This window comes from Styela clava, chromosome 6, assembly GCF_964204865.1.
Source record: "Styela clava chromosome 6, kaStyClav1.hap1.2, whole genome shotgun sequence".
NCBI lineage: Eukaryota > Metazoa > Chordata > Ascidiacea > Stolidobranchia > Styelidae > Styela > Styela clava.
In genome coordinates this window covers 22,583,379-22,598,817 of record NC_135255.1, presented here as the reverse complement: position 1 = coordinate 22,598,817, position 15,439 = coordinate 22,583,379, and the positions used below count along the sequence as shown (strand labels likewise).

General features: G+C 38.0%; 2 protein-coding genes across 2 annotated transcripts; both read left to right on the top strand.

Moving 5' to 3' along the window:
* Positions 1 to 1,599: 1,599 nt before the first annotated feature.
* LOC120330752 (importin-9-like) lies at positions 1,600 to 8,245 on the top strand. Its single transcript, XM_039397658.2, has 2 exons — positions 1,600 to 4,519; positions 5,010 to 8,245. The coding sequence occupies exons 1-2, from the start codon at positions 1,699 to 1,701 to the stop codon at positions 5,288 to 5,290; spliced, it is 3,102 nt and encodes a 1,033-aa protein (XP_039253592.2). The 5' UTR covers positions 1,600 to 1,698; the 3' UTR covers positions 5,291 to 8,245.
* Positions 8,246 to 8,272: 27 nt separating this feature from the next.
* On the top strand, positions 8,273 to 14,520 carry LOC120330762 (putative maleylacetoacetate isomerase 2). The gene is made up of 4 exons (XM_039397672.2): positions 8,273 to 8,419; positions 9,798 to 9,963; positions 11,347 to 11,544; positions 12,673 to 14,520. The coding sequence occupies exons 1-4, from the start codon at positions 8,277 to 8,279 to the stop codon at positions 12,811 to 12,813; spliced, it is 648 nt and encodes a 215-aa protein (XP_039253606.2). The 5' UTR covers positions 8,273 to 8,276; the 3' UTR covers positions 12,814 to 14,520.
* The last annotated feature ends 919 nt before the right edge of the window (positions 14,521 to 15,439 follow it).

Genomic DNA, 15,439 nt, shown 5'->3' with positions numbered 1-15,439 from the left:
TTTCCGAAACACAACTGAAAACTAACGAATAGAGTTCAAAAACGCAAAAACGAGGTAATGTTTACAACCACGCTTGAAAATCTGTCTGAGTGAGAAAAGTGTCTAAGCAGATGCGAAAGGTGGCATTGTTACGTCACGTTTTGCATCTTGCTGATTGGCCAATGTCACGAAGTAAACAAGGAAGTCGATGCTCGGGGAAAGGTCCATTGGACGATGCCGTAATGCGTCGAACTTGACGATAAATAACATGGCGACCGGTTATTTGAGCGTTTGACGTGACCATGCTTCCATAGAACATCGATGATCCTTGATTCAAATTTTATCTATAGGCTGTGATATTAGGTAGGTAATGTCGACCCAAAAAAATTTTGGTCTTTTTAAAATAATATCAATGAAGGCTCGTACAAATTGTTGTGGCTCGGTGGTGTGGCGCATCGTGCTAAGCCTTAGAAATACGCTCGCCACCGCATCTCTGATTACCCTTCGTGGCTTCGCAGGTTCGAATCCCATGCGGGGATGATCATGTGCGAGAAGATTGCTGAACTACTCGCCGCCGTAGGGTGGTTCACGTAACCGCTGGTCGGTTCCTCCACCATCAAGTCCATGCTTCCGAAAACAAAAATAACTGGCTAACGAATCCCATACCCGACCTGGACTGGTAACCGGGCGAGAGGCCGTGGTTCGCCATATGATCAAGCTGTCTTATCGGCTTTCCTCTCCCCCGGGATAAATATGTAAATCCTATCCTATCCTTTTAACCTCTGACCTCAGGAATGGTAAATGAAACACCACTACATATTCGCGCCATTCTCGCGGTCGTCGTTAACGCTGATTTTAGGGAGTTTGATATGGATTTATGAATTGATTTTCAGCATAACAGTTGCCTTCGAGTGCGTTTTTATCCTGTGACTCGAGCAATTAGTTAGCATCTTAAACAATATGTGACAGGATGGGACGTTCGTTATCTTAAGCTTAACTCTGTAACTGCATTACTTATACCGGTCCAGCCGGTCTGCCGGTAGCACTGCGGGCTTGCGCCCCTTACAGCCTTACATTCTGTACATTCGGTACCGGTAATAGCAGTTGTTAATGGTTTGTAATGACAGTCAGACAGTAGACTACAAGTTCATAAACACTCCAGTCGCCATTTCGAGTCAGAGTTCGTATAAATCTTGAGTCTAATTAATGAGTTCAGATGTCACCTCAGCACTTGCATTCACTCAGTCCAACTTCCCGGTTAAACCAAAAACACCAAATTTGTAAAAGCCAGAAAGCCAAATTTGTAAAAGCCAGATATTGCTTTAAACTATGATTAGAAATTATCAGCATTTTCTTTGTAATATTTCCAAATGATGAAACTTCAGCATTTCAGTATTTATTATACAGTTATACGATAGGCATTTGTGTATAATACCAAGTACCGTAATAAGAGTGTGGTCCAGAATAAAAGCGCTATAACCACCCTCTAAACACCCCTCGGAGATGAAAAAATATTTTGATGCCACCCTGCTACCGGTACCAGTATTAGCTTGATGACTTTGGAACTTCAGAGCTTGGTTACTAATTACTAGAATATAATTCTTACAATTATTTTTTAGAAAGCAATGTTATAGGTGCTAAATGAAAATCAATTTATATATATTAGTATAACACTGTATATATGTGTCTCAATTCTTCTGAATTCGATATATCTTCATCATGGCACAGTCCGATAAAAACATGGCGGAACAAATCTTATCGACGTTGTCAGCAACAATGAACCCTGATCCTAATATTCGTCGAGCCGCGGAACAGGAAATCAAAATATTAGAAGTAACAGAAGATTTTTGCGTTCATCTTGCGAAAATAACAGTCGATCAAAGCTTTGATTTGTCATTACGACAGTTAGCGTCGCTTATATTGAAACAATATGTCGACACTCATTGGAGTTCTATTTCTGAGAAATTTTCTCCGCCGGAAGCAAGTGAAAACGCAAAGATTGCAATTCGACAGATGTTGCCAATTGGACTTGCTGATCCGCAGAGGAAAATCAGGACGTCAATTGCATATGCTATTTCTGCTATTGCTGGTTGGGATTGGCCTGAGAACTGGCCTGGATTATTCGAATCATTAATGCAAGCTTTAACCTCACAAGACCCTAATGCAGTGCATGGTGCGATGCGGGTTCTGACTGAATTTATCCGAGACGTAACAGACACTCATATGAATTCAGTTGTCCCAGTTTTATTGCCACAAATTTATAAAATATTTACAGAGACTGATTTATACAACATAAGAGTACGAAGTCGTGCGGTTTCAATTTTTAACACATGCGCCTCGTTTGCAAGTGAAATTGGAAATGCTAAGGACCCACTACGTGTTAACGTTAGTCAATTTCTGCCAAACTTTTTACAAGCTTATGTAAAAGTCCTCAAGATCTCTAACAGTGAGGTTTCTGATCCAGGATTAAAGAAAGAAGTGATGAAAACTCTCACGATTTTGCTTCGTGGCTTTGAAAAGGAGATAAAACATGTGATAGCAGAAATATTGCCTGCTGTGTGGGGGACATTCACAAATTGTGCTGAAATGTATGTGAAAAAGGAAGTAATGTCTGTAGAAGGCCATGACGATGCTGTGGACTCGGACGGTGAAGGAACAGGTTTTGAAAGCTTAGTATACTGTACGTTTGAATTCATCGAATGTATGTTAGAATTGAAGTCTTGTCGTGGAATTGTAAAGCAATCTCTCGAAGATTTAATCTATCATTTAATATTATACATGCAAGTTACAGAAGAACAGATTTCTATTTGGTCTGAAAACCCTGACCAATTTGTTCAAGACGAAGATGATGAAACGTTTTCATACAGCGTCCGTATTTCTGCTCAAGATTTGTTTCTTACCTGCTGTAGAGAGTTTCAAAGCGAGAGTGCAATAAATTTGATAAAAGCTGTGGATCGTCATGTACGTCTCGCTAACGAAGCTCGAATTTCGAGTCATCCTTGCTGGTGGAAATCTTACGAGGCATTAATGCTTGCATTGGGATCTGTGGAATCTCTTGTGTCACGAACAATTGAGGCAGGAAATGCAAATTTTGATGTCAATTTATTTATTACTAGCATCGTGCTGCCCAGTATAAAAGCTTCTGAGTTCCCTTTCCTTGTAGGACGTGCTATATGGGTTGCAAGCCGATTTACTTGTATGCTGCAACCAGATATGCTAACTCAATTTCTTGAATACACAGTCCATGGGTTAAAAGACAACCAACCCCCATCTATTAGGATTTCAGCAGTCCGAGCCGCTTGCAATTATTGCGATCATTTGGAGCAGATTGGCCAAACAGAGAAACTCAGTCCCTATTGTGCAAGCCTCTTGGAAGGATTAGTCCAACTTGCAATGCAAGCGAGTGTTGAAACTTTAGCTCTAGTTTTAGAAGCTATCGGAATTGTTCTCAAAGTTAATGATGATGTTACGGCTAAATACGAGCCCCAAATTACGTCACTAACTTTCAATCAATTTTTACGTCACAATAATGATCCATTTATCGTGTCTTTGTGTTCTGATGTCCTTGAAGTTCTCTCGGCCAATAAGAAATGTAACGGCAGCCTCGTGGATCACATCGCACCCGCATTGGCGAATATTTTCACCGGACCGCCGGCTAAAATATCAGCAAATTTGGTCGGGATATCACTGGAATTATTAACTGTTATCATTCGTAACACGGATCCCCCATTTTCAGATTTACTTGTTAAAAATTTGTTTCCAGTAGTTGTGAATTCTGTTACAAGTTCGGATGATAATTCTGTGATTCAAAATGGCGGTGACTGCATTAGAGCTTTTGTTTCTCGCTCACCGAGTCAAGTTATCTCCTGGACAGACCAAGAAGGCATCTCAGGCTGGCATTACGTTTTGCGTGTCGCTTCTCATCTCTTAGATCCTCAGCTATCTGAACATTCTGCTGCATTTGTTGGTCGTTTGGTCGGAGTCATGATACGAGAATGTGGGTCACAGTTACAAGAAGTTCTAGACCAGCTACTTCGTGCCGTTCTCAGTAAACTTCAGCAAGCAAAAACCCTTACTGTTACGCAGTCATTATTAATAATTTTTGCGTATTTATTCAAGCATGAACTTGTTCCGACACTCGAGTTTTTATCGAAAGTTCCAGGCCCGAAAGGCAATACAGCTCTTGAGTTTGTAATGACTGAATGGTGCGATAAACAGAATCTTTTCTACGGACATTATGACACAAAAGTTTGCATTTTAGCTTTAGCAGAACTTTTCAAACACGTAGTAGCGACGAATGACACTCGCATGAATGAAATTATGGTTAAAGGAGATCAAATATTCACTGACACCCCAACAGTTAGGACGAGATCTCGAGCTAAAAAAGAACCAGAAAAATGGACGTCTATACCTCTGCCATTGAAATTATTAAAAATTCTTATTGCCGAGTTAGGTCATGCAATAGATCTTGGAGAAGCTACAGAGACGGGAGTTGGAAACGGGAATGATGATGATGGATGGGAGGATGAAGATGACGAAGGTATTTGATAGTAAATTTTTGTCTAGCGCTACCTAGGGATTGAGTATTTTGTGAGCATCATGCATCACCATAATTTTTTATAGTTTCAGTAGCGCTTGGCACTCCAGTGACCAACTGTAATTTCAGTCATAAAAGAATTTTTTCTCTTTTTTCATATATGTGTGCGTGGACTTGCTTTGTTAAAAAATCTGTGTTTACTGGCTTCGAATAATTGCCTAGGTCAGACTACAATATGTGATAGACTCATTGTCAATCCTCAAACTGTTCCTTGTAGAGCAGTGGTTCTCAAACGGTGGGGTGCGCCCCACAAGGGGGGTGGGATGTAGACAAGCTAATTAAAAATAAAAATAAAATAAAAAAGTTTGAGAACCACTGTTTTGAAGTGAGTGCGCATGACTTTCGAGTTGAGAAATCTCCTTAAAAGATACAGTCATGATACCTTGAATTATTTTTTATGTCACTTATGCTGTCACTTATGTTTTTCATTCAGATGCCTTCGAGATCGATGAGCTTGGCAATGGCGATGCTGGTAACTCCAGAGTGACTTTATCAGAATTATTGGATTCCGTGAACGATGGATTCACCGCAGAAGATCTTGAAGGAGACGAGGATGACCCCGACGTGCTCGCTGATCCGTTAAATTCTTTAGAATTGCGGCAATATCTACTGGACTATTTTAGACAATTCTGTAACAGTTCAGCGCACAAACAGTACTTTGGTCAGCAGTTAAATAAGACTGAATTAGACATTCTAGCAAGAGTTGGACTGTAGGAAATTAAATAGCTTATAATTTTATAAGCGAATAATTAAGGCTGTAGTTGAACTAACAGGTTAGAAATGCTGAACCGAATTAAATTCAAATTCACCTACTGGATTTATTAGATTGCTTGTTAGCAGGTGCTTTGCAATTCAGTGTTTTGATAAGCAATCTGACTACAGTGGCATAGTCAGCGGAGGTTTGCCAGTCGGGGGTATAACAAACCCTGGAATTTTGTAATGACGGAAACACTGTCAATTTTGAATACCCTGTCATCAATTTTGAAAATACTGGCTGCACCCGTGATTTCATAAAGGTTACTGAGTCCTCAATACCTCCTCTGATAACAAAATTTGCCGAAACGGTCAGATTCAAAATGCAAGTTTTTCTGATACAGATCGTCTGACGAATATGGGCATGACCTATCAGTGGCATCATTTATTAAACATGAATGCATTATACACTCTCTGAGATCAGCCAAATGAGCCTGGCACGTACATTGGTGTGTCATCCAATTATCCAGCCCAATTGTGGGTCGTCGAGCTTTTTCTATTGGGCCACCAACAAATTTTAAATATAGCAGTGATACACAAAAAAGTTCTATAAATCCAACATTACATAGAAATTTTTTGCCAAATGGTTTTTGTACATATATCAAACGATCATACATTACGTTCATTTCAACGAAACAAATTAAATGCCAAGTTTATGACGTGGCTAAATTTAAAATTTCCAACAAAATTGTTGGGCCTTGAAATCTTTTCCATTTTATTACTTGGCCGGCAACTGTTCTGTATGCAATATCCTTGATAAACATATTCAATAATATTTGCTTAAAATACATTTTGAGTGCTGCTTCATAAGATTTAATTTTCAATTTGAATATGCAAAGAATGATATTGACGTTCAAAATTAACAATCTTGATTCTTGATTCAATATCAAAAATAACCAACCTTATTGCCGGAACGGATATGAAGTCCCAAGGCTGTGCATCTGGAAAGATGATTTACTTATCATATACCTAATCTGAACTGGTAACTGTTAAAATATCGTGGTCTTGCAGACAATTGTGCCAATTCTCCGCTCATTGATTTGACATTTTCAATTAATTCTCTAGATTTATTGTTAACTTGACAGAAGATGTGGTTCGTCATCTATTTAGGCAATGAGTTCCTAGGGATAAATCACAGCATCCGTTTACACTTTCTAATATTTATCATTCTGTATCGTGACTGAAGTTACATTTATTTTAAGCCCGACTGTACTATTGTGCTTATTATAAATAGGCTACCTCTATTTCACAAAATCCTTGCGGCAAAAATCACAAAAAAAGTGATTTTGGTTCAAGAATTATTCTGATATTTTATCTGGACCATCTAAATCAGGGTTGTGGAACTTACGACCCACAAGAAAAAAATGTGCGACCTGCAGAAAAGAGCTAATTTGTAATAATATGCGACCCAGTAGGTTTTTCATTTAGTTTAATCGTTGCAAAGCCTATACCCGAGGCTCATTTCTTGTCAGTGACTATGACATAACAATGCCCTGACAGCTAGCTCGTGCGAAGCAAACAACGCATCATGAGATCAACAACCAAAATTTTTGTACCTGCAACTGCTTGGAAGCGTACCATATTTGCTCGTTTTGTAGCCCGGGCTCATATTTTTTTCAACCAACTCACTAACCGGGCTCTTATTCAAACCGGCCCTTATTCAAGCACGGGCGCGTGTTATTTTCGATCGTTACAATAATTAATATATTGTTATTTCCAGTTCTTAAGTATGATCTAAACTAGAATAACAAAAATTTTGACTTTTCCTACGCACTGCAGGTGCAAATCCGCAAAAGAAGAAAAGTTTTGCGACGCCCTAGCAATATTGAAACGACGCACTTGGGCGTCGCGGCGCCCAGTCCAAGAACCATGGTGTTACGGAATCAATTCTATCTGTTATGTACTTGGACGCCTAAGGCATGAGTGTTATTTACCGGCGCTTAAAATTCAACAGCGTTGTGACAAAAGCGCTTCTTATTTCCTATTGTTCTCTACCAATGAAAAATCAGCTTTTACATCGGGCGGGTATTCAAGCACCGGCCCTTATTTATTTTTATGTTCTGTTCACACGGGCGGCTATTCAAACGGGCCCTCTATCAAGATCGGACGATAAAACGAGCATATACGGAATGTTAAATAAAGCTGCGCCCGCGGTTTCACACAGTTATTTGTATCCTGACCTTCCTGTATTAAAGGTTGCATACCCCTGATCTAAATCATGGAATGTCAATCATATTTATCAGGTTTCTTTTGCGGGACTGAGGCAATGCTTTTGCTTGTTTGTCTTGTGATCGATTAGCAGTCCTGCATATTTGTTGAGCTCCAAGCAAATTTAATAACATGATTAAATTGACCCTATTACCCTATTTCAACTAATAATTTCTTTTTATGATAAATTATTCACTTATCAATGTTTGACCCAGTCATGCATTTCATGGAAATCGACAATTTTTCTGCAAATCTAGTTTCATGATAAGGTATTTACTTATCAGAGTAGAAAATTAAACTGATAATTTTCCAAATACTGCTTGCTTACTATCTGTGTTCAAGATAATTTGTAAATTTTTTTTTGGAAATTGACATTTTCTCTCTGCTTTAGTGACTTGAACGTGACGTGACAAATTCTCAAATGTAGTTTTTTCTGTGCTTTCAAGTGTGGTTGATAACATACCTTTGTATGCTTAGAAACTTTGTCAATATCAGTACCTATTTTAAGAGCCCCTGTTGCTTGCGTCTTGTCTATCATTTGCCTTGATTTAGCAAACTTAAATCAAGAGTACAACCATTATTTTATGTGTCATTCAGTTTGGTTCATTTTCAACCCGTCGTATGAACTTAATATATTTCACAAGTCGAAATCGTGAAGTTCAGCATCTGAGAAAATTCTTTGTGTTAATTTGTTATCTTTTTATCAGATTTTAATCTAATCTATGCAATTGATAAGAAAATGCCTGTGAAACTGTATTCTTATTGGAGGAGTTCATGCTCATGGCGTGTGAGAATTGCTCTCGCATTGAAAGAAGTGAATTATGAATATTCTCCGGTACATCTTGTGACCAATGGTGGCGAACAACGCACTGACGAGTACAGGTATGTTTATTTTTATGGATTGTATCCGCTCTAAACATACAGTTGTACAATAGAAGCAAATTAGATTTTTGTTCACATTTATAATTTTATTATTTAGGTATTCAAAGCTGATAAAATCACCTGATCATGGTTAGACCAGTGTGGGCAAGGTTTTTGGGCAAAGGGCCAAAAATGTTGCCCACCTAGGTTGGCGGGCCATGTAAGTGTGACGAAAACAGTTGAATTTTAGGAATAATATACACAGTGTTACAAAAGCAAAATCAAAGAACAATAAGCCTCACGGCGAAACTAAATTTAATTGCAATCTCAACAAAATCCTTGAGATAATTTTTAGCTAAATCATCAAAATTTGGTCTTAGTATGGTTGTGTCAGCATCAGACGGGCCAGATTGCATTACCGAGCGGGCCACAGTTTGCCCATGTCAGAGCTAGACGGCCTTATTTAGTTCATGACCAGCTGGCTATAATTTGATTTATTTAAATGACTGTTTAAATATTTTCATGTCCAGTATGGAGAGGTCAGTAGACGTAAGGCTGTAGTTCACCATAGCATTGAGCCGTCTTATTTGCTCTCCTCAATCATGAGATGAATATGACAATTTAATCCTTCAATACAGGGTGTTTTCAAATTTCGAATTGCAGGAATTCGTCGATACCATACATTATTTGTTGACTGTTACAGGTATATTGAATGAAGAGAATAACCGTTAATAAAATACACTAATCTAGGTAGAACAATATTGAAAAACTGACTTAAGAAAATTGAAAGGGTAATGGGGCTTTGTGGACACCCTCTATATTAGCGGTTCCCAACTAGGGGACAACAGAGCGGTTGAAGGGGGGCCACATTTCTAGCCGCAGAACTGATTACTTATCGATCTTGAGATTGGTGAGTATGTTGATAGGTATTTGTCTGTTAGCTGCAAGCGATGTCTCTTGAAAGCGAGGTTGAATCTGCTCCAGATTTTGCATGTGCATTCATAATATGTCAGACCAGAAGCCTATTGATTTTGGATGAATTATATCGTATAATTAGCAAGTTATTAATAAATTAGTGATGGGATACAAGGTGTCACTATGGAGTACGAGCGCTGTTTTGGGGGATCCCCTAACTTTCGATCGATAAGTCTTCGGTCTCTGACCGATACTCTCGTTTCATTGCTTGAGAAGGTTATTTCACAGGGTGTTCACTTTCTGAGCTTGAATTGTGCAAACTTAATGGGATTTAGAATCTACCAATCATAATAACACTCTAAATACCACTGTTATGATAAACGGGGTCCATGAGTGCCAAAAACCTCAGGAAGGGGCCACGAGTCATTAGAGGTTGGGAACCACTGCTCTATATTAATGTATCTCTCCTTGAATATTTCCACAGGTCACTAAATCCAATGAAGCAAGTTCCATCACTCATCATCGAAGGAAAAACTGTGACCCAGTCGATGGCGATCGTAGAATTTTTGGATGAAAAGTTTCCAAAACAAGGAGTTCGGTTGTTTCCTGAAGATTTAACAACCAAAACAAAAGTCAGAGAAGTTTGTGAGGTAAATTCAACTTTATTTTCAATTTCAAAATTATTCATGAATATTTGGGCTATGTAAGTTCTTTTTTATATGTCGTTCATTCACGCCTTTTTCTCTTGAGCAAGGTTCTGTACAAGCATTCACTGATATCCATCACCCGCAGTAAATCGCTCGGCACACTGCGTGGGTTCACAGGTTCGAATCCCATGCTGGGTTAGTTATGTACGAGAGGCTTTCTGGACTCCTCGCTGCCGTATGGTGGTTCATGTAACCGCTGGTCGGATACGGCTTCTTCCATCATCAAGTCAATGGATCTGAAGCTAATAACTGGCTAACCAATCCCATACCCGACATGGACTAGTAACCGGACGAGAGGCTGTGGTTCGCCATATGATTATGCTGTCACATCGGTCTTCCTCTTCCCTGGGATAAATATGTAAATCCCATCCTAATAAGGAGCTTTACATTTCTGTATAAAGACAGGAATTTTTCTAAGTGCGGCATTGCCTACCCAATTTATTAGACCCTTGTGGGACTGGGAGTCCAAGATACAAGTCATCGCTTCAACTACTAGGCCAGCATTTTCGAATTGGGGAGGGTTTCTTAGTTGTGCATAAAACTGGCTAACTCTAATAAAACTATTGAGCAAATAAGCTTAGTTTTTATGCATGTTAACGGAGGAATAGAATGTATCGGAAAAAGGTTGGCAATTACTGCACTAAGCCATCATGCCCACAAAACTAGGTACCCACTTGAAAAAAACACAGATACAATAAGTATCTGAGGATGCATAAAATTCCAAATAATCAGAATATCTTTTCTCTGAATTTACCGTCATTTCATTTTCATAACATTTACTGTGTATTGGACAAAAGCTACCCACGCTGTAATGACTAGACTGACTCAAGTTGCTGGAAATTATTTGAGTACTTTTCATTAATTTGGTCCAGTTTCTGGTAGGTGAGAAAATAGTTGTAATAAAATTGTATTCTGGGCAGTGTGGCGGGACATGGAGATCATCTCGGGCTACTTTAAATCACACCAACATGGATAACTTGACTGTTTGCTCTCCACCTTTCATACGTGTAGCTGTAGGCGTACAGGGTTCTTTTCCGTATATGGTAATATATATTTAGTTACATCTTACAAATGCATACATATACTTGGTGGAGAATCTATAATCACCCAGCGTTTACATGAACCGTCATATGGCAGCGAAGAGTATTTCAATGCTCTCGCACATAACTATCTCGGTGTATTATCCAAACCTGCACACCAGAGCAGCTAACCTACGAAGCAAAACAGTTTATTGGAAGAAAATGAACAAAGCAACCAGCTTACTTTTCTCAACATTGACTCAGCTCTATGAATTCTACATATTAATTGAATTCTGATTATTTTCAGATTATCAATTCAGGTATTCAGCCAATTCAAAACTTGTCCGTCCTCCAACAATTTGATGACCAAGAGAAGAGAATGGAGTGGGGACATCTTTTTATAGACAGAGGTTTTGTTGCTCTTGAAGCATTCTTGAAGACAACTGCTGGGAAATATTGTGTCGGGGATGTGTTGACAGCTGCAGATGCTTTCCTTGTGCCTCAGGTTCGTATTCATTCTGTCAATTTAATGAGACGATTAATAATTACTGTATATCTTGGCATATAAGCCGATATTGCATATAAACCTGCTCGGTGGAAACGTACGATAATTAGTGCGATTAGAGTTTTGCGTGCATAAGCCAGATTTTGAGTGCGATCAGAGTTATGCATGTATAAGCCAACCCCCTTGGTTGGGCAATTTTCTTCTTAAATTCAAATACGGTAATTTGAGATTATAGCATCTGATAGGATTGTTTTCTGGAGGGGTTGGTGTTACAATTGATACCACATGTTTGCTGACTGGTACTGCAAGGAATGGTAATATTCGGTGTTTTAGTCATTCATTGTATCCAGACTGTGAAGCTGTTTAAGATCATAGTGGAGCTCTGATGGAGCCAATATTGTTTGTTGGTATAACCCCGAATCATGAACCCAAATAGTTTTGTGGAAGCGGGACTTAAAACCATGGGATGAAGGTTTAAATTTTAAGAATCAAACTTGATGCTTTAATAATATAATGATTGACATTAGAATGAAATATTTAAATAGGATAGATCAGTTATTCTCAAACTTTTTAAGCAGTGCCCCCTTTTTAGACGTTGTCAAATATCACGCCTCACCTAGCCCACCCAATAGCTAACAATTAGCTACAAATAAGAGATAGTAAGGCGGAAGCATGTTTTATTCAAAAAGCACATCGAAATTACGTGGATGAAACGTAAATATCCAAAATAAGGCGGGCAAGGGAGAATCTAACAAATATTTTTATTTTCAGTTAGCTTCACTCCCCTCAAAAAATTGTCTACACCCCCTTCCCTGTACGGCGCACCCCACGGTTTGAGAACCACTTGATAAATCTTATCATTTTCATGAAGTATTAGAAAAATATATCTGCAATAAATAATCAGATGTTCAGGAGCAGTGGCCGCCAAAATGTCTTCTAGCTCAAGCTGCATCAGAACGTCACGGCTCGGGTTCTGACTCTCCAGCCTCACCTGTATACCAGAAAATCTTCATTATCTACAAAATTATATCACTGTTCCGACTAATTTTAGCTTTCAAGTAAAGTATTTCATACTCCTTGTTTCATTATAAGTACCATTTTCAATGTTTTTTATTCATTTTTCCGTAGGTTGGCAATGCCCTTCGGTTCAAAGTTGACATGTCAAAGTTTCCCATAATAGCGAAGATTGATGAAGAACTAAAGACTCACAAAGCTTTCATTGCAGCCCATCCTACAAAGCAACCAGACTGCCCCGAAAATTCTGGATAGATTATGTTAGTACAAGGGAAGATTTGGGCGAGGGGGTATCTTCAGGAATTGAGCAAAATATAAACCGTAATTTTATATGCTTATTTTTACGAACCATTTTTTAAATGTTTAATCACTAAATCAACAATGCCAAAAATCTTAATATCAACGATTATCAATGTTTTGAGTGACCCTCTTTATGAGGAAATTATAAGGATAAAAAGCTAAGAGTCTCATGCTTAGTGCCATAGTATTTGTCCAGCAATTTGACAGTTCCCAGTTCATTATATTCGAAATGGTTCTTGTTCAAGAATACGTAAAATTGAAAACCTTTTTTGATTTTGTTTGGTTGAAGTATGTTTTCTGTGAGGTATGACTTTTGCCTCACTAGGGACATGGTTTGGGATAAAATCCAATTGGTGATGGACATGAGGGAGAGCATTGTTAAACTCTTTATTGCCATCAGGTGGTTTGCTCAGTGATTTTTCATTCTGGCTTCTTCACGAACAGTTGTCTTCATATATTGAACTGTGTAATTCTTTGAATGCTCCCTTTTTTGGGTACCCCCGTAGTATGTGTACCATGTTAGGCCATAATTTTATTCCAATTTGTTTCTTTTAGTTCTATTACAAGTTCGGGGACTGTTTGTGTTAGTCAAGTGAATATACCTCCTGCCCAGAGCTTTTTAGTCCCTTTACACAACTTGATATAAAGTAGGCGAACAAAATTAGTTACCTCCCCATTGGTACACATACTTCTGGAGCGCCCTTTTTTTAAGTTTAGTCGAATTAAATTTTGCTCCAATTTGTCCAAGCCAAATGATACTCTCAAAATCCTCTTAGTTCCTCCGTCCTTTTAGTTGTTGTATTGTAGTGATTGTTATAATAATATTGCATTTGTATTGTCTTGGTAATTATTGAACACAGCTCAGATCTGAGAGTTGGAAATAGGGGACGTGACTTTGAGACCTTGATTCTTGTTTGAGTAAAAGCTTTAAGAAATGACACAAACTTGCTGTTCTGTTCCTATTTGAGCAGAGAAACACTCGGGTGTATTTTAATCCAGTGTTTGAAGCGTTGCTATTTGATATCCAGCACCTATCGGCTTTCAGTTATTACTGAAATCTATTTTTTTCTTCAAGTAGATTTGACTTGTTTTTTTGATGAAAGAAATATTTTTTATAAACTTCTTGTTTGGGCATAAAATAGGTGGATGTGCCAAATTTTTGGATTTGCTTAAAATATTTCGTGTACTGTCAAATGTTACTTTATTCTCAGTGCACTTGGGTCTTTATAAAGTCAGATCATGATTAAATAAATTTTATTATAACTGAAAATCAAGGCCCAGTCGATGACTCTATACCATGTGTCACTTCAAATTATGTGGATATTGGTGCCTGACTTCCACAGAGTATATAAATTTGAATTAGCTAAGGTGAATATTCCTGTTTCGTTTTTTCTACAAACAAGTGGCGAACTATGGCCTTCTTCATGGCAAATATACCTTTGATCCGAATTGATTTATATTGTGCGACATATTTTATTAAAGCATTATTAGAAAAACGCTTTTTTAATTTTTACATTGATCAAGTGCATGCTCTAATCATTTGCCCAATTTTATATCTGTTGACTCTCAACCTCAAATATTGTGTTCCATAATACTATTGTCTTTGTTCCTACTATTTCGCACATCAGACACAAATTAAAGCAAGTATTTTCCTTTGTGTTATTTCAGGGTGTATTGAAAAGGACAAGACCATTATGCAGCTACATTGAAGGTGAGAGGTAAAGCTAGAACGACGAGGAAGTGTCAGTCTTAGTATAAGATGGGATTTATGTTTCGAGAGAAAGATTTAGTTTGGATATTTCAAGGCAGCTGTTACCAAGAATCCATCTCTTAGCAAAAAGGAAAATGTGAGTTGATGGTTTAGTTTGGAGGCTTCAAGTTGTTACTTATCGATTTTAATCGGTAAGTATGTTGATAGGTACTTGTATGTCTGTCTGTCTGTTAGATGCACGCGATATCTCACGAAAGCGAGATTGAATCTGCTCCAGATTATGCATGTTCGTTTATCATATCTCGGGCGAATTATGTGATATAATTAGCGAGTTATTAATTAATTAGTGATGGGTCACTATGGAGTAAAAGCGCTGTTTTGGGAGATCCCCTAACTTTCGATCGATAAGTCTTCGGCCTCTGACCGATATTCTCCTTTTAGATTTTGAAAGGAACAGGGTAGTTCGTGGTTTGTAGTAAATAAGCTCGTTAAACTCTAGTATTCTGTAGTAAATGCAGACTGGCTTGTTTATTATTATTATATCAAGCACAGTTTAGAATTTGTTTCAAGATATGAGTGCTTATTGAAGATTGTTTTGAAATATGCTAGATAGGGTGTCACGGGTGTCCAAAACAGATGGGATATTCAGGTATATTTAGAGCTATATTTGACACTTTGATTTAATTTCAAAATTTTGTATTGGTCAATCTTATTGAGGCACAGATTTCATCCAGTTGCTGGAAATTGAATTATAATACTAAACTCCTGATTTTGGCACAGTGAATTTTTTTTTAAATAAGCCATGGCAAATAAATGAGTTTAATAATTAAAATATAATGTAATGTACATTTTATTCGGAGTACTAAATTT

Bases quoted from the DNA above. Each gene is read 5' to 3' on its own strand.
- LOC120330752 (XM_039397658.2), top strand. From the start codon at position 1,699: ATGGCACAGTCCGATAAAAACATGGCGGAACAAATCTTATCGACGTTG. The intron at 4,520-5,009 runs GTATTTGATAGT...TTTTTCATTCAG, and splicing joins GGAGGATGAAGATGACGAAG to ATGCCTTCGAGATCGATGAG.
- LOC120330762 (XM_039397672.2), top strand. From the start codon at position 8,277: ATGCCTGTGAAACTGTATTCTTATTGGAGGAGTTCATGCTCATGGCGT. The intron at 9,964-11,346 runs GTAAATTCAACT...GATTATTTTCAG, and splicing joins AAGTCAGAGAAGTTTGTGAG to ATTATCAATTCAGGTATTCA. The intron at 11,545-12,672 runs GTTCGTATTCAT...ATTTTTCCGTAG, and splicing joins ATGCTTTCCTTGTGCCTCAG to GTTGGCAATGCCCTTCGGTT.